This window comes from Mauremys mutica, chromosome 14 (genome assembly GCF_020497125.1).
Source record: "Mauremys mutica isolate MM-2020 ecotype Southern chromosome 14, ASM2049712v1, whole genome shotgun sequence".
NCBI lineage: Eukaryota > Metazoa > Chordata > Testudines > Geoemydidae > Mauremys > Mauremys mutica.
This window is the reverse complement of record NC_059085.1, coordinates 26975144-26993979: the sequence shown is the minus strand read 5'-3', so window position 1 is coordinate 26993979 and position 18836 is coordinate 26975144. Positions and strand designations below refer to the sequence as shown.

The 18836-nt window shown below is 38.9% G+C and overlaps 2 protein-coding genes across 8 annotated transcripts in view; one reads left to right on the top strand and one right to left on the bottom strand.

Annotated features, from left to right (window-relative positions):
- The window catches only part of CEP89 (centrosomal protein 89), a 120741-nt gene that overhangs the window by 76750 nt on the left and 25155 nt on the right, over window positions 1-18836 (top strand). The window lies entirely within an intron of this gene.
- On the bottom strand, window positions 7025-18830 carry LOC123349186 (E3 ubiquitin-protein ligase RNF182-like). 4 transcript variants are annotated; one of them, XM_044987042.1, is made up of 2 exons: window positions 18703-18830; window positions 7025-8914 (listed from the first exon to the last, which is right to left on the bottom strand). In XM_044987042.1, exon 2 carries the CDS (start codon window positions 8896-8898, stop codon window positions 8173-8175), a length of 726 nt encoding a protein of 241 aa, XP_044842977.1. In that variant the 5' UTR covers window positions 8899-8914; window positions 18703-18830; the 3' UTR covers window positions 7025-8172. The 4 variants fall into 4 exon arrangements, with proteins under 4 accessions (XP_044842977.1, XP_044842974.1, XP_044842975.1 ...); XM_044987039.1 differs by lacking the exon at window positions 18703-18830 and adding an exon at window positions 15996-16123; XM_044987040.1 differs by lacking the exon at window positions 18703-18830 and adding an exon at window positions 15824-15853.

The window sequence follows — 18836 nt, the reverse complement described above, 5'->3', positions numbered from 1 at the left end:
AGTAGTTACCTTTTCTGTCTAATAAAGTAGGTTCTTGCCTGGCCCCAAAAGTTCAGTGTGTTGCAGAGCTGGTTGGATCCAATCTGTCATGAAATACCACTTCTCCTCAGTGAATGGATGTAGAGTGTCTTTCTGCACCCTGAATCATACTTTGTTCATAGACCATGAATGGGCCATCACCAAGACAAATGATTGCCTGGTGACTAACATTTACTCTGACCATAAGACATAATTTTCAATATAGTTACATTATTCCTTAAATATTACCTGCATACACATCTCACAGTGATTACGACTTGTAAGTTACAAGCTTTCAGTAGAGACCTCATACACTACCCTTCATGGATAAATACCATGAAAGCAGTGTATTAGGTATAGTAAGTTTGTCAGAGAGTCAGGAATTGCTTGTAAAGAACCATGAACGCGTTGCCAGCTGGCACCAGTGGGCCTCTGTGTCACAGTGTGTCTTTTGAGATCAACCCAGGGCCGGCCTTAGGGGTAGGCAGGATTGGCCAGTGCATGCAGGGGCTGCCTCTGCAGCAGAGGTGCCCCTCCTCCCCTGCTGCTCCTGCAGCCCCTCCCTCCACCTTGGAACTGCCCCTGGCCAAGCAGATTGGGACCAGGAGGCTCCTGTCTGCTGTGCAGTACGGGGTAGGGTGGGGCTAATGTCAGGGTGTCCCCCCCCCATTCGTGTACCTAGTTTTCACTGAGCTGGCGTGGGAGACAGGGAGCCTCTGTGCTGCTGCCTCTGGGTTAAGCATGGAAGCTACTGCTTGAATAAGCCTTAAGGCTAGTGAGTTCTCTGCTTAAAGAGACAGTGCGCTGTTACGCACACTCCCCCCAACACACACACACACACACACACACACACACACAGAGTCTCTCACACTTCCCCGACACACTTGTATTACTATTGTTATTACGTCTTGGTACTTCCTGTCAAAATGCGCAATGCACATATATTTGTGGTAATTTTACTCTTTCAAAGATCGTTAAGGATTACAGTGCTGTTAATTTATTTTTTTTACTGGTCAATGTATTTCTCACTTAAGCTTAAATTTAATTCTTTTAGTAGTGAGCTCTAAAATGCCTAACCTGTCCTGGCTGGAGTAATTATCATTATTACTTTTATTCACATATTGTGCTTGCCATTCATTATTTAAAATGGTACAATCAAATACTAGTATTCTTCTAAAATGTAAATTTAGCTTGTACTCACCTTAGCAGTACCAATTTAAAAAAATTGGTTAAACATAACTTTAGACACTGTGCAGATGAAGGTTGCTTATTTTCAAATTGAATTTTTAGTTATATCTGTAAAATAATTTAAAATTCTTACAAAAATAAATGCAGTTCCAAGTATGATACTCATAGTAATGATGTCAAGTGTTAGTGAGTCACATACATGATTGTGATCAGTAAATATAAATGCCAAAATAATTAGAAAAATAAATTCCTGTTCTTAATAAAAGAGAAAAAAACCTTAATTGCATGTGTTAAAATTAAGTAAATACAGTTTTAGTGGAGTGAAAAACAATTGACTGAAATAGAGTGGATAATGGCAGTAACACAGTGTGTGTCTGTTAGAGAAAATAAGCAGATTTTATTTTTATCTCTACCAAAGATAGTGTACAAAGTATCAAACTTATATTTCTGATATCTATGTTAAAACTCCAGAACTGATACCTCAAGGTTTGGGATTGGGAATATCTTGTTGTATTATCTCCTGATTGCTCAAAATTTACATATTTCTTTAAAATATGGCTTTAATTGGTGTTTGTATATATTTTTTCTTTCTTTATACAGGAATTAGATACAGTACTCCTGTCAGCTAGTTCCTAAGTTATCTGCAAAAATACCCTAGAGTTTTCAGGTGCCTAAGTAGCTCCTGGAATCATGGTTAAAGTTGCCTCCCCCATCATCTGACATGGCATGCCTGGTGAGCCAGGAGTGGTCAGAGGGCTGCGGGATGACCGTGGGCTCTGCCAAGATGCAGCCTCTATTTGACAGCACAGAGCCCACCTTGAGCCGCAGGCTGAGCACCAGACACCACGAGCCACAGAGCAGCACAGAAGTAAGGAGGCAATACACCATATACCATGCCACCCATACTTCTGCGCTCCTGCGGGCAGAGGTGTTGCCTTTAGAGAGCTGGGTTCCCAGTCAGCAGCCACTGCTGTCTGATTGCCCAGCCAGTGCTTAATTTATGCTGGGACTGAGCTCTGACACCTCTTTCAATACATATTCAGCATGTGAGAGAGGCAGTGCAGCCCAGAGGTGATAGGCAGTGGGGAGTCTGGGGAGCCATGGGGGCAAAGGATGATGGGGGGTGAGGAGCCTGCAGGGGCTGAGGCAGTGGTGGTGGGGCGCCCGCAAGGGCCAGAGTCACTAAAAAGCAAGTTTGCCCAGGGTGCCATTTTCCCTAACTTAACTAAATACTTCTGGCTCTCACTAGCTTAGGCATAGTACCCTCCTCAGGCTCTGGTTCCTACTTTAACAATCCAAGGGTGTGTCTTCTTTTAACAATCATGAGTTACATGGCTGTGTTTGGTTTCCATAGACATCTCTATATTTACCATATCCATGACAGTGTGCCAACAAGTGTCTACCTAACATTGCATTTTTGCTTTTGGAATGTGTGCAGAGCAGGCACCTGAATTCCTGCCTTAAATGAGATGTTTGGATTTTTTTTAAATTCACCTCCATTTTGAGTCAAATGTAATGTGATGACATTTTAATTACAGCTTTCAAATGCTATTATAAAACTAGTTTATACTTTTATATCATGACAAAAATGTTACTTTAATAATGAGGATGTTGTAAAAAGCCATATAATGCTGTATACGTCATTTTAATTTTTCCACAGCAATTACTACAGTGATAAACATGATAACCCTTTACTATCAAATTACCTCAAGCTAGGATAGTTTTCTTCTTTCTGTTTCATAAGCTTGTTTTGCCTTCTTTGTTTTTTCTTTAGCTGTAAGTTAAAGATTTGATTAAATGGAAGAGCCAGAGAAGTGCATTGGCAGTCAGTCTAATTTCATTGATCTTTTCTGCTAAAATTAAATAGCCTTTTCTAGATTTACAGTACCTTTCACCCAATCAAGATGCAATATTTTTCAGCACTTTTAAATATATTAACACGAGTTTTTAAATATTTTCACTTACATACTTAATTTTCTAAAATGTGTAGTAATGTGCAAAAATCACTTTTCATTGGAGTCAAAAAGAAAGGAATTACATTGACAGATACCATTCTTCTAGTGAAAATATAAATAAATACGTAACAGCTGTCAAATCTGAAAGCAAGTTCATCCATATTTTTCTTTTATTATTTCAATCCATGCTGAACTTTACTGTTTAATAGTCTTTTCAGTCACAGTAGTCAATAACAGTTATACTGTGCAATCTCATCTAAGTCACACTGACAGTCATGACTTTATTACACATGTACAAGTGACGGCAGAATATTGGGCCCTTTATCTATCAAAGGAGATTTATGGAATTATACTGTATTCAGAATCTATCCCTGCCCCACCTCAATGTGCAGTGCTCTGCAGGGTCTGAGGCAAGGGCAATGGTTCCTCAAAGGAAGATCACTTCCTCTTCAGAGCAGAAGGAATGAGATCCAGTCAAGATAGGGAACAATCCTCCCTCTCGTAAACGTATGGCCATAAGGATAAATGTTTCCCCATCTTCCCCAGGTCCAGAGGTCCCCCTTGTGTCAAAACCATTTCACTATATGGAGGAGAAAGAAGATTTAGGGAGGCTGTCCAGGGCCCAGGAGTACATATTCCCTGGGTAGCACATATTTAAGCTTTCTTCTTCAAGTAGTGTCCTTATGGCTGCTCCACTTTAGATGCACTAGTAACCCCTATGCCTTTTACTGGAGATTTCTCATAGCAGTGTCCATTCAGCCCATATGTACATGTTAGTCTTATGCCCTGTGACATTGTTGTATAGTGCTGCATGGGTGAACCACCCTCAGCTCCTTCTCAACTGCCTCAGCCTGAGACAGAGCTCTGGCAGTTGTCCTGTTGAGATTTCCTCAACTTTATCCTCTTTTCTTATTAATAGTTTATAAGTAGTAATAGTATAGCTTCTTAATTTTTTTTTCTTTCACTCGTATTGTATTTAACTAGATACTAGTTAGTTTGTAGTTCTTCTTTACTGTGAGGTTTTGCTTCAGATGATGTCTGTCATGCTGGAAGGTGGTCCAAGTCAGCGATGGGTCTCTCATGCCTCCTTCTCCATCCTTGACAGATATTTTAAGCACGTCTAGAATTTAGTCAAGAGAGTTGTGGACTCCTTGAGCCTCATCGTAAGTTGCTCAATATCCTCCATTCACCCTCATCTGCCTGCCTAGCTTTGCCTATCAACTAAGCCAGGAAGATCATCTGGCATGTTCCATCTTCTATTCTCCCTACATGCAAGAGAGCAGATAAAAAGTATTATGTCCTGGCAAAGGACTCAGAATTTTTATTCTTCTTTGAGTGATTGCACATGTGCATTCCACTCTAAGTGCACACATCCCGAGCATGATCGCTGGAAATTTTTTCCTCAGTGGTACCTGTTCAGGCGGCTTAAGCACCCTCTGCTGCCATGCGCCATTAGCACCGGTATAGAGCGCCCAGCCAACCTCACACCCCCTCAGTCTTTTATGAAGAATTATTTTAATAAAAGGGACAGTCACCTTGAAATCTAATCATTTTCAAAAAGGGAATTAAAAGTATTTGGTTACCATGCTTTCATCTGGATCCCCTTAAGTTTCTACAGATTTACCACCACATTTTCCTATGTTTTCTCAGCATAGATGTTCTAAATAGAGACTCACACATTCAGCAGGGAGGCTGATTGGCTGTACAGGAATTCTGATTATACATTGAACAAATACAGATTCATTTTATTTTGAACTCTTTCAGGTTTATCATTTACCAATGCTAGGTTAAAAAATGAAGCAGTGCAGTTTTTAGGGGAGGTAATCACAATCAAAGCATCACTGTAGCAATTTTACACAACTCTACAATAACTGTTTTACCAATACAGTTATAAAATGCTTGAGCCATGCTTTTTCTCCCATTCATATGTATCCGAGCTTAGTAAATGCATCCCTTAAAAAGATGCCAGTTTGAAATCTTCTTAAATGTCAGAAAATCTGCATTTATTTAACTGCATTTTTGTCATGTTATGTGACACTACTGTATGAGCTGGAGAAAACATTTTCAGAAAAATTAGCCAATAATTTAGGTGCAATACACACTACCAACTTTCAGTGACAGTCTCTTATTTTCAGAAGCTTGTCAAATCCAGAGCACAAGATAAACTTTAAATACATTAGTACCTTGAATTATTAATGCAAATTTGAAAAAGATGACTGGGGATTACAGCAATAAAGAAGGGAAAAGCATAAATAGGAACTAATAAAAAGTAAAAAAAATACATAAGTCTTTACCAAAGCTTTCTTAAACAAAAAACAAAAATGTTAATTAAGCATATGACATAACCACTCAGAAGTAAGTTTATGGCAGCATATTCAGCAATCATGATTATGGTGTTATCTGAACTATGATCTTTATGTCTTTCTTACAAGTACTTGTAATTTGTTTACACCCTAATCATATATTAGCTAATCCGGCCTATTAAATAGAGATTTTGACAGATAATTTAACCACAATATCCTATATACAGAAAAACAAGTCATTGAGTGTTCTCTAGAGAGTCTGATTCTTGTATTGATTTAAAACTGGAAAAAAAATTAAAATAAAGCTTAATTTTTGATCAAAGCACAAGTATTATCAAAGTTATTAAATATTTTTATAGTTGCGGTACCTTTTTAATCGTAACTAGTAGCACAGTATCTCACATAGAGCCATATTGTATTCTCTGCTTTTGAAAGTAGAGGTGACAAAGATTCAAGAGATCCCAGTATAAGGAGTGTGGAAGGAGAAAAGGATGTTTCTTCTTTGAAGTTTGCTTGTGTGGCTCTTCCACTGTAAATATGCTTTGAGTGTACAACCTTGGAATTTTTGAATAGCAGTATCTGTTGGGACTACACAGACCCCACTTTATGTGGGATGGGAAAATGCTTAGGAGCCAGTCAGTGCTGTCCTTAGATCATTCATGGGATCACTGCAAAGCAAGATGAGGTACAATATATTCCTTCTTTCCCAAGAACTGAGCCTCTTATGGTCACAAAACTATCAGCCTCTGATGGATTAGATAGCAAGAGACCAGAACCTGAATAATCAAATCAGTGTTTTCTGAGTTATAGGAAGAACCTGTGAGAAGGTGGTTTGTCAAGGCAGAGATTGTCTCTTACTGTGCATTTATACAGTGTGTAGCACAATAGGGGATCCAGCCCTGTGTTGGGCTTTTAATAGTACTAACAGTAGTAATTAACAATACACTTATTTTATAGAAAGGATGACTGAAGTTCATGTTTTGGCAAACCCTACAACATTTAACTTTGCAGACTTGTGACAACCAAAAACTAGTGTAGTGGGGGCAGTTCACCTGCATGTTGGAGAAGGGAAGGGTGCTGGGAGACTTCGTGGAGCTCCTCCCATAGCACCAAAAAGGTTATTTGGGGGAAAGGGAAAGGAAGGAGCAGGCTGAGGTTGAACAGTCATTCAGTGGCTCTGTACAGCGCGTATCCCCATCACTGAGGGTGTACACAAGCCAGGCAGAGAGAATGCCGTCCCTCTGTGAAACCTGTTTAGTTAGCCTTTGCGCATGAGTGGATTTGGCTTAGTGGCACACAGTTCCACCTTTTTGTATGCTCTTCTGGAGAAAAAAATAATTTCGTACATTTCCTTTTGAGTTGCATACAGTACAAGTTAAATGATTTTTGATTTTGAGGCCTCAATGAAAAATAAATCAGGAGCTGATATTTAATCTGTGGGCATATTAAACATTTGGGATAGCTATAGATTGCTTTAAAATGAAATAGTGCATGACCACTTAAAAAAAGCATCAAAACATTGTTTTTTATATATAATGTTTATTACATTGATTTGTAAGAACACCTATTTTAAAGCTATGCATGTTTATTCTTAATTTGCTACCAAAATTACATTATTCTTCAGAAGTCTTACCCATTGGTAGTTTGGGGATTTACTAGATACTTATTTTGTACAAATCTTTATATAAAAGCCCTTGTGCATACCATTTTTCAATTTAGATTCTGGTTTACACTAGAACCATACAAAATTCAATTACCTTTTTAAAAATAAAATTTAATGCAACAATATCAAGTAGGTTCAATAAAAATGTTCAGAAAAATGAATCAACCATTTTTGCATGTGGAATTAACATTAATATAAAATAAAAACTTGTTTTTGTATTTTTTTTTAAGTTGCCTGTAATTAATGCCTTGATTTTAAGGCACCATATATATTAGTAGGCATGTTTTTATTGAACATTTTGAAGACAGTTCTTAAAGCCATTTCTACTCTGATGTGCTCTGACATACACTATTCAGAGCATTATATTTCAGAAATAGTCATAGTTTCTGAAAAGATTCTGGAAACGTCTCTTTTAGAAATACTTAATTTGTTTTTATGTCCCTTTGAGATTTAGTTTTAACTATAAATTGCTTTCTCCAAGGTTTCAACAGTACATGAGTTTTTAATTAAAAAAAATTATTGCACTTTTATTTTGCTTTTAATTCTAGATCCTGTATTGGTTCTCATCATCTGAGTATTTAAGTGTCCAATCAAGTACCATACAGAATTTGAAAAAGTAATTTAAGGTGACGTTTGAAATATGTTTTTATAGCAAGTTGTACTCAAAATATTTCTGATCTTCATTCTTTTTTAAAAAATAGTACCAGCATAATGTAGAAAACATCAATTTCATTTTTATCACTTTCACCTGTGAATTCTTGACACGATGAGGTGTTTATGAAATTATACATTGTTCAAGGAAAAGGTGATATTAGCTACCACCTATTTAATAATATTACCGTGCCAATTTTCTAATGTTTACACAAATGGTGGTGGTGCTTTTTGTTTGTTTAAACATAGGCCTTTGTGCTAGTTATAGCTGAGAAATCGGACCACGAAAGACTTAAAATCATATTGCAATCACCTTAATAGTCCATAATATTGGAAGTCTGTAGTTATCATTCAAAGTTTAATTAAAAAGTACAGTTTGATAACGCAATTCCTCTCAGCTTCTTGAAGAGCAGTCACACATTCCCTGGCAGAGGCATTGACAGAAACCATACACAAGACATACAGTTAGACTTGAGGGAACAAGACTGACGCACACAATTCCTAGGGTCACTTTCTGAATCACTAATAAATAGATTCCAAGAGGCAGTGAGCCAAAGTAGAAAAATCCTAACAGCCATACCAGTATTCTAGGTACATGATTACAAAGCTTAGAGAAGAGATCTTGGTCTAGCTGACTGTGAGAACTGACAGATACCGAGTCAAGGCTATGGTCTGCATAATAATCTGAGATAGTGTTTTGGCTTGGAGTCCTAGTAGAGTCTCTCTGTACTTCCATAATTGTTATTACTAAGCAATTTGAAGATCCATGAGAGGGGCTTGAGGAAGCCAAGTTCTTTGGTGTTAAAACTACTTCTTTACAGTCGGAATTCCATATTGTTTTGTCTTTTAACATGAGTTTGGACATAACGTTTGTATCATTAGGTAGTTCTTCAACTTCATCTTCATGCAACTGTGTCTCATGGCGGCAAAAGGGACAACTAATGCAAGGACAGCCATCTCCTGTGTGAAGTATTTTAGTTAGACATCTAGCACATACTCTGTGAAGACAGTTCAGTATTTTGGGTTTACGACTATGAATGTTAAATCTCTGGTAACAAATTTTGCACTCCAGCTCATCATTTGGCACCTTTTCTTCCCCTTCAGTGTGAGGGTAACTCATCTTTAATTTAGGCACACTGTCAAAAGAAGAAGTCAGAGAAACAACAAGTTACCGTATGCCTCTAAAAATCTGTTTGACATTAATTTTCCCAAGAATAAATGCTACTGTTGGTTTTAAGGAGTAGGCAAAGGAGCTGGAAGCAAGCCTCATATTAAAATCGCCTAACATTCCACTATAACCCCCTTTGTTTTCAATTGCATATAACTTGCCAAATTTGAGCTGTGTTGGCTCAAGTTTTCTATGCGTGGTATCTGGCTCAGACTGAATGTAAGCTGCAGAAAAATTGCCATTTGCATATGGGTAGTAGTACTTGCTAGAGGCTTGCTTCTTACATTTTCTGAGAATTCTATCTGCAGTGCACATGTTTTCGTGCATCACTTTAAAGCAGCCATGAAGACCAGAACAACTGGATGAGAGAAAAACAAGGATGTTCCCCCCTTTTCACTGCCATATAAAAATACTTTTTGATCTAGGGGAAGGAAGGTGCATTGGGCCAGGAGGCAGAAGATCATGAGTTTAAGTCTCACCTCACATACCATTTCCCCTCCCCATCACTTCTCACAGGATCCCTGCCTTTTAGAATTTCATTTTTTCCTGAAAACGCAAGGGCTGTTTTAAGTGTCTGAACCAAGCATCATGTGGGTATATATAGGCAAGATTCTCTATCCAGCTTTACCTGAATACATCAGTTCTGACAGGCAGCAACCCATTTTTTCTTATCTGAGATTGCCAGTTATTGAATACTGTTGATATTTTAATGTTCACCAATGGAACAAAGAGTTTTAAAAATGCCATCAAGTTAAGTTGCAAAAGTATTTTTACATTATCTGTAATTCAAGGTATGAGTAATATAGCCCAAAACGACTACTAAGGCACTTCCTACAATCTAACATTGACAAGTGTTTATAGTTTGCTTTGCCTTGGAGATGAATCTTATCAATCATGCATACTCCTGTAACACTGTTCTATATGTCTGAATCCAAAAAGGAGGCATCACAGTTGCTCATTTTAGCAGTGCAATATATTTAAAGTTACTGAACAAAGACATGATTGTTTAACTATAGTGGTTTCCCTGTGACACGTTTGTATTAGTCATGCTTTGGGATTATACAGCTGTTTGTGAAACTATAGCAATTTCTGACCAGTGTGACACTGCATTTCTCAGCAGTGTGTTTTTCCTCAGCTTTTTTCCAGAAAAGTTAATTTATTTCCACTCTGATTTGTTAGTAAGTAAAATTAGTCCTTTCTCAGAACATCAGGCTCAAATTACTACACAGCAGGTTGTGTTAGTGGAAACAGGCAAGATATTATAATGAAAGCTTTGCCATTGACTTAAAGAGGTGCATGATGGGACCCAATCCCCGCTTGCATTAAAGTGGCACGTTCTTTTAAAGTAGTAAAAATTAAGATATCGATCCTGCAAACACTTGCACATATAAATAACTTTATTAAGATAATGTTCCTATGGAATTCATGTACATGAAGTTACATGCCCATATGTTTGCAGGATTGGAGCCTAAAGTATTTGAATTCATGGATTGAGTCAATTCACCATTTTTATTTTTGGGACTGTCATGATCTTGAGTCTCTTTACTCTCTGTTTATGTTTACCATTTTGGGTGTACTATCAGACCCTTTAAAAGGTATAAATCACCTTGGCAACTGAACTACTCTAATGGTACTTATGACATTGGTATCTAACAGGCTTCTTCATGTTGACAACAGCTGTAGGAGTCTTTGACCTGTGAACCATGTACTGTATGACTACTGAAGTGAGACTATATATTTGGTAGAGATAAAAAAAGTAGACTTAAGTGAAAAACATCTTTCAAGATTTAAACATTAATAATTTCAAATTGTTTACAGGGGAATGTGCAGAATGCCAAATTATTCTAATGTTTCCTTCATGTGTGCAGTTTGAAATATATTTCAAAGAAGCTTGTTGTTTAATTTTTTAATCTTCTTTGTAAGTTACATTTTAAACTCAATTTTACATCCTCAGCATAGGAACTGGTATTCTCTCTCTGTAGAAAGTGTGTCACTATTTTTAGAAGAAAAAATGTTGGTGTTTTACTGAATTTTTATCTTTTTTTTTTTTAAAGAAATCTCAATGCACTAGTTTAACTCAGTTATTCAATTCTAGAAAAATAAATTTATGGCTGAAGCATAATTCATTTGCTTTCTTCCACTGACTCCAGTAAAACAAGTTTAATGTGTAATTTGTATTGCAATTACCATTATTATTGCATTAAACCTTCAGAAGACAAGATTATGGAAATCTATTCTGTATGCTGTCAGTTTCTTCATCATAACATGTCAATCTAATCTTAGTAGACCCTGTGATTAGAGACTGAGGACAGTTAAAACCGGTCAGTCAAGGCTTCCCAGAAAAGAACCCAGCCTCCTAAAATCCCTCAGATTGCCATTTTTGACCTGAATGTTTTAATTTTCCTTTCCTCTTGAGCAGTGGTCACCAACTGGTCAATCATGACCAACTGGTCAATCCTGGAGACTCTCCCAGTCAATTGTGATCTCTGGCCACTAAAAGTCCAGCCGTGGAGTACTGCCACTAAGGCCCCATGCCACTGCCGGAAGTGACTAGTGCAGCATGCCCCCACGGGGTCGGGGGCAGGGGTCTCCATGCGCTGCTCCTGCCTGCAAGCACCGCTCCCGCAGCTCCCATTGGCTGTGAATGGGGAACTGCGGCCAGTGGGAGCTGCGGGGGCTGTGCTTGCAAAGAGGGGCAGCATGCAGAGCCATGTGCCCCGCCCTCAGTAGCCTGAGGTGTGTTGGCCCCTTCTGGGAGCTGGAGCAGGTAGGGAGCCTGAGGTGCTTAGCCCGGCTGCACTGCCGACTGGGAGCCACCTGAGGTAAGTGCCGCCCGGCAGGAACCTGGCACAACCCTCAGCCCGGAGCCCCCTACCAGAGCCAGCACCCCATACTTCTTCCTGCACCCCAACACTCTGCCCCAGACCAGAGCCCCCTCCTCTACCCAAACTCCCTCCCAGAGCTTGCACCCATCACCCCCTCCTGCACCCCAACCCGCTCCCCAGGCTCAACCTGGAGCCCTCTTCCCACTCCAAACCCCTCGGCCCAGCCCATTCAACAGAATGTGACTGAAATTGATCTGTCTTAGGTACTACTCTGGAGAATCTACACCCTACCAAGTTATTCAACTTAATTCCTCAATGCATGTGCACATAAAACACAAACTATTATAACAGTGTAATTATGCATTCATCCTATTGATCAAAAATTAAATTTCATGTATTAAAGAGCAAAAGCTTTTTCCCCCAATTTGTTACAATACATGTAAGAGAGAAATTTCAGTAATAGCATTACAAGCATCTATGCCTGTATTTACTCAGGCTTTTTCTGAGAATTGGGATGGGAGTTCTCCCTTTTCATTTAGTAGACATGGGAGTATTTAGTGTCCTGAAATATTATTTTAGATTATTTTTATGCTTTTTAAAATATGTATGTTGAGTATTTACTTTAGGCACTCTATAAATAAACAATACAAACATTAGAATTTTTAAAATTTTTCATTTAATGTCATAATTTGCAATAATATGATAAGTCAGTGGCTACTACTGACATTTAAATATGTATGACCCTTAATTCATAATAAACCATACAACTTCGTCATCCAGAGTATATTCCCTTATCCAGTGCTACACACTACAGACCTCATTTGCTATCTAAGGGAGCCTTTCAATTGACTTCAGTGGGATTTGGATCAGGCCCGTAATGCATATGTGCCAAGCAGCACTTCTAGGTGTTGCAGGAGCCCAAGCTCTGAATTCCCTGATGTGTAGCTCTAAATCACAGCCTTACTTTCTCTTCATGTAGTTTTTGCATTGATGGCACTAAGTTCTGTGGTGATAATCTCCTGCTAACCTCTGCAATTTTAGATATCATTGACAAAAATTCCAGAAGCTTTCCATGTATATACAACACTTGTGGATTTAAACACAAAGCATGGGTTATCTCATACGCTTCTGGAACCTTCAGAGCTCATTGCCAACAAGAACCTTTAGCAGTGGGGAGCATACCTGAACAATCTGACTGCACAAGGCCTAAGGAAGGAGAAAACCAAGATGCTGGAGCTTCAAGTGGTCAGACTAGCTCTTCTCAAATTCTAAACTCAGATGCTACCTCATAGTATTGTTGGGCACCACCACAATCCTGGTTTGTCCAATAATGGTGGGACCAGAAGCCCAAACCTTGTCCTTGGACAAGGTCCAACTTCTTTCAGTCAGAGCCAAAGGAACCCTGAATCAAGAGGCAGATGGGCTGAGCAGAGGCTCTTTAGAAGTCCACAGAGTCTTTATGACAGCCCTCTTATACATTCTAATTCAGACCATCTGCAGCTGACTCTGACTATAGAATAGGAAAACCTAAGCCAGATCATCTTCTCCATGAGAGGAGAGAGACTTTTAAGGTAGAAATCTACTGTCAGAGTATTCAGCAACCTGGTCAAAGTTTTGCTTCTGGTGTGAAGAATGGCAGACAGAACCAGGAGACTCAGGTATACCAGTGATTATTGATTTCTTACACGATGGAATGGCTTGGGTTGCAAACAACCCAATATAACTAGGTAGGTATTGGTCATCATCAGTCTATTAAATCTTGAGCAAGTTTTCCAGGTTCATTGACAGATCATTCCCAGGTATCAAGTAGCAAAACCATCAAAAACAGTGAGCCCCATCTCCAAAAAATGGGTTCTGCCTTTTTCCTGACAACTCAGCCATTTAATTTATGATGTTCATTCTTTCTCTCTTTTAATAAAAGCTGCTTCTTAGCCATGGCTTCTTATGTATCCTTTCTGTGCACATACTTATGTGTAATTAAGAAGACTTATTCTTTCCTTAGGGAGATACCATTTACTACCTTAAGTTAAGGCTTAGGTTGAAGTCTTGGTGCAAGAATCAAGCCCTATTATATTTAACATACAGAACAGCATTGACAGCTTGTGTGTGATAGGAAAATGATTGAAGCCTGGTGATGAAGTGTAATGGATAACCTAGAAAAATTAATATAGATGTTTACTTTTAACTTGTATGTAGCTTTTGAACTCTGGTCATAGCATGAAGCAGTAAGATGACAAGGGCAAAAAGTGACCCTAATGACTTCCTATTACAGCTGTTTTAGATACCTGTCCTGTTGTTGTGGTGGTGCTCAGTTTCTATGAAATGGAAATCAGTGGCTAGCCATTTGTGCAGACCACTCCTCCTTGTTGCGGAAAGCTTGAAAACATGACTTCAGTGCAACCTAAAGACTCAAATGAGAAGGAAAATGAATGCCACATTATTGGCTTAAAAATTTCATGAGTTGTAAGCCAATCTCATGAATTTTGGGGTCCTGACATGATATTTGGAAGCTTGGGTTTGGAAATATTAAAATTATTTCTGTTCAAATTTATATCTGCACTTTTCCAAGAGCCTGCATGAGGACTATAGTATTTGGTGCTTAGTGGTTTGATTTTCAGAGATATTGAGCAAGGAGACTTCCATTGAAGAAAATAAATATAGCACTTCTGAAAATCATTCTACAAAGCTGATTATAGCATAGCACATCTCATAAAATGTTACAAGACACAAGGATGAAGTTCAAGTGACTACTGTAGAAGTACAGTAATTCCTCTAGAAGTCCCCATGGCTGTGTTGACGGTTGTGTTACTCCTAAAGGGACTCAGACTATACATTTTCCAGACAGTGTCAAGAGGCCAGTGTTTCTGAAAGCTTGTAAAACACTAGTTTTGTCCAGTGTTTTAACACCATTTCATAATACTGAATCAGTTTGCAGAGTATTTTATCTCTACAGTGTACATGAATTTAGTAAGTCTGAAGTAACTAATGAAATGCAGAATTTTCATTTATCTTAACATGCCTCTTCAATGCACAATGGCAATTCTTTTTACTTAATGTGAAACTTAGTCAAAACAGATTTTATATTTTAGATTTTATTTATTTTATTTATATATAAATAAAGGATCACAAATGCATGGCATGTGTATGACTGTGATGATCATACACACAATATTAAAGCCACCTCAACATTAGGGTAACCAGATGTCCCAATTTGATAGGGACAGTCCCGATTTTTGGGTCTTTTTTCTTATACAGGCTTCTATTACCCTCCAGCCCCTGTCCCGATTTTTCACATTTGCTGTCTGGTCACCCTTCTTCAACATAACCTCCCTCATTCATGGTTTTGTCTCAGCCAACTGCTCCTCATCTATGTGCTGATATTAACCAGGCACTAAGATATCTGAGTGATTGAGGTCTTTGCATACGTGAATAATAGAGTTATCTGCATATTTCTGGTATCTGAGCCTGTGATGAAGTCTCACCTTTTCTCCCAATGGCTATATATAGATGCTGAGTAGGACAGAAGAGAGAATTAAATCTTGAGGTATTCTACAGGCAAGAAGCCTAGTGATAAAGGAGTATTTGCCCATCACTATCCTGTGTACAGCCTTTGAGGAAGGATTCAAATAGTTTTAGAACATTTCCATTGACACCTGCCACATTTCTTAGGTAGAGGAGCAGCAGTGTATGATCCACCATATGCAATGCTACCTAGAAATCCAAGGGAGATTTGACACCAGGCAGTAGATGTCAAGTTCCATTGCATCTAGTGAAGGTTTCTTCAGAATTCATAGGTTTATGGCGTGCTTTAAGGAGATGGAAAGAGTTAATTTTTCAAATGGTGCATTGACCATATTTCTCTTGGAAGAAATCGTATTTATCCTTTGCTTTCCTTTGCCAACTAGGAAAGGCAAGGATTGGACCCAAAGAAGGTTTTACACTTCCTTCAATGTGTCCCAGACTTACTGTTGCATGAATGGACAGAACTTTGAATAGGAAGGTGTCAAGATACTATGTTTGTGTGGTTTCTGGTTCACAGTATCCTGAGATACCTTGGATGTGGGTGATCTCCTCTGTGAAAAGAGAATAGTTCCTCCCAGCAAATGATACAAGGTTCAGGTGTGGATTGCAGACAGACTGGGTTGATAAGTAGTTTTCAATCTGAATTGTTCTTTTAGGTGTGGTTAGGAAGCCAGTATGGAGGAGGACAGAAAGGATGTCTACCTGTAACCTGTCCTCAGAGTAGATTTGTAGAAACTCTTTGCGTTCCAATCTGTCTGCCTCTGCCAGAACTTTCCAGTTACTGTCCCAGGCTTTGTCTAGGCAGAGAGTAAGTCTTGTAGAGAAAGGATTGGTCTTCTGCAAGGCCCAAGAGCTACCAATCTAGCTCTAAGAAAGGTGGTGACTCTGTAGGGGTTTAAGAACCAAAGAAATGTCAGAATAGTGAAAAATGGATGAGGGGCAAATATTTGATATGGATCTATCACCCAATTGTGTTGATTCCTCCCCAACTGCAAGAGTCCTGAAATGCAGAACATTATTTAACTACATTAATGTAAATCAGAAGGATTAAAAACTGGAATGACTACTGCCAAGTTTGTCCCATTTTTGACCAGTTTATGAGCTATTTTGGGGAGGAGGTTTGAGCATTGGCCTGCTAAATCCAGGATTGTGAGTTCAATCCTTGAGAGGGCCATTTAGAGATCTGGGGCAAAAATCTGTCTGGGGATTGGTCCTGCTTTGAGCAGGGGGTTAGACTAGATGACCTCCTGAGGTCCCTTCCAACCCTGATATTCTATGATTCTAAAGCCACATCTGTGTTGGGGTGTGTGGATGTGTTCCACACCAGCAGGTGCTGCTAAATGAATTCAGCATATGGAGGGGAGAGACCGACAGGATGTCTTCTCTGGATATATTTACACAGCCTGTGGAAGCAAACCTTTCAGCCTGGGTTTGTGGGGCTCACGCTAGTGCTCTAAAAATAACTGTGTATATTACACTTTGATGATGTGGCCCAGAATGGAGCCTGGGATCTGAGAGCTAGCGAGGGATTAGGCTTCAGAGCCCAAGCTGCAACTTCAAAGTGTTGTCTGCACAGCTATTTCTAGAGCACTAGTGCAAACCCCACAAACCAAGTCTGCGCATCTGGGCTGTGAGGCTTGTTGCCACAGACTGTGTAGACATACCCTCTGAGGCTGCTTAAAAGGACTTAAAAGAGTGGAGCTTGTGTTAGCTCTAGGTGCAAGTGAGTGGGGCCAGGGCCATGCCTTGACTAGGTGTTTGTCACACTAACACTCCTTTGCCTTCCATTCCATTATGTAGTCATTTACACCCATTTACACCAATGCAAAGTGGGCATAAAATACTATCAAATTAGAACGGTCATGTTTTATGCTCACTTTGCACAGCTGTAAATGGCTACAGAATTGCAGGGCAGTGGAGAATCAGGAAGCACAAGCCCAATTTGAATATCCCCCTTTAGTCAGCAAAGCATTTAGGCACACGAATAGTTCTATTGACTTCAGTGGGACTACTCACCTGCTTAAGTTCTTTGCTGGAATGGTGCATGGTTCATCAGCACCTTTCAGGATCAAGTTCTAAATCCTTTACTGGATAGGGATGGACTTAAGCACTATGGATGTAAATACCGTTTAAATGGTTAACCGATTAAGCAGCTGGGGTTGGGGCCCCTCCGGCCAGGGCCGGCGCAGCTGGGGCTGGGACCACTCTGGCCAGCACGGGGCTGCTGGGGTCCGCTGGCTGGCCTGGGGGTTAACGGTTAAGGCGGGTTAACTGGTAAAACCACTGCTTATCTGGTTAACCTTTTACATCCCTATTAAGCACTTGTTTAAACGCTTTGCTGAAAACTTTAGCTGCTCCATGTACCGATGTACAAGGGGAAGGGGGAGCTCGCTACAGCATCCCTCTCCCCTAGAGCACCTATGTACAAGCAAGCAGAATCTGTCTTTTTAAGACTACAGCCATGTAGGCATATTTGAATTTGCAACAGTTGAAGATAAATATTTTCAAAATTTCAGTTCAGAGAATTTCCAGTCATATTGCATGAGCTGCTTCCAGCACAAGATTCTATTTTCAGATCACATGGATGTAGTGAGGAGAGTATCAAAATTACAGCCTATGATGAATTATTGTATCCCATTTGGAATCATTAGCAGAAAACCACCTTTTAAAAACCAGAAGTGCATGGAGCTTCATGATGCTAAGCTGACAAGCCATATACTCCTGGGGGTTCCACACGGTGACATGCAATGTAACAGAGAAATTGATTCTAAGAGCTGAACAGATACATTTTATCAAAAATATTTTTTAAAAATTTCTAGGGTTCAGACTTACATAATTGGTTATTTTATTAATAGGAAGGAAAAAAGTCACTAGGGCATTCATTTAAAAAAAACAACTACTAGCTGAAGTGGCAAAATATTTTAAAATGACAAATGTATTGAGCATATTTTCTGGCAATATATTACTCTGTGAGCTGTTTTAGAACAGTACCCTTTTCAAGAGAAAGTGTTCATGTACAGTAATTCCAATAAAATATTTTTCATATTATGAAAAACCATTATACACTTAATTTAATAAGGAAATCAGTCTAATTTTTTTCTCATCGTAGTAAGATTAAAAATAAGCCATCCAACAGTATTTACTCCTATTTCTTTGTGTTGTAGACAGATAATTAGACTTGACTGTTACATTAGTGGGTAAGCAACATGTGTTGTGAAGAGCAGCTTTACACCCAGAAAAGTAAACGCATTTTGTTTTCCTGCTTTGTCATTTTCACTCAAAATAAAAACATAGGCATAATATGTAATATTCAGACTGTACACATCTCTGATATATGTAGTGGAAAGTACATGCATCATACCTATCAATTAATAAATATTCTAAAAAAGGTCATATCAGTGCACCTTACCTGATTTATTTAAGCAAGGCATCAGTGAGTAAAAGATCAAACCACAGTAAGAAAGGAACATATTTAAATGGTTATTTTGTCCATAGTAATTATCCTTGAGACTGCCATAACCACATTTTCCCCATGATCTTCAA

What these genes read in the sequence shown, in the direction of transcription:
- LOC123349186 (XM_044987042.1), bottom strand. Translation starts at nt 8,898, where the DNA reads ATGAGTTACCCTCACACTGAAGGGGAAGAAAAGGTGCCAAATGATGAG.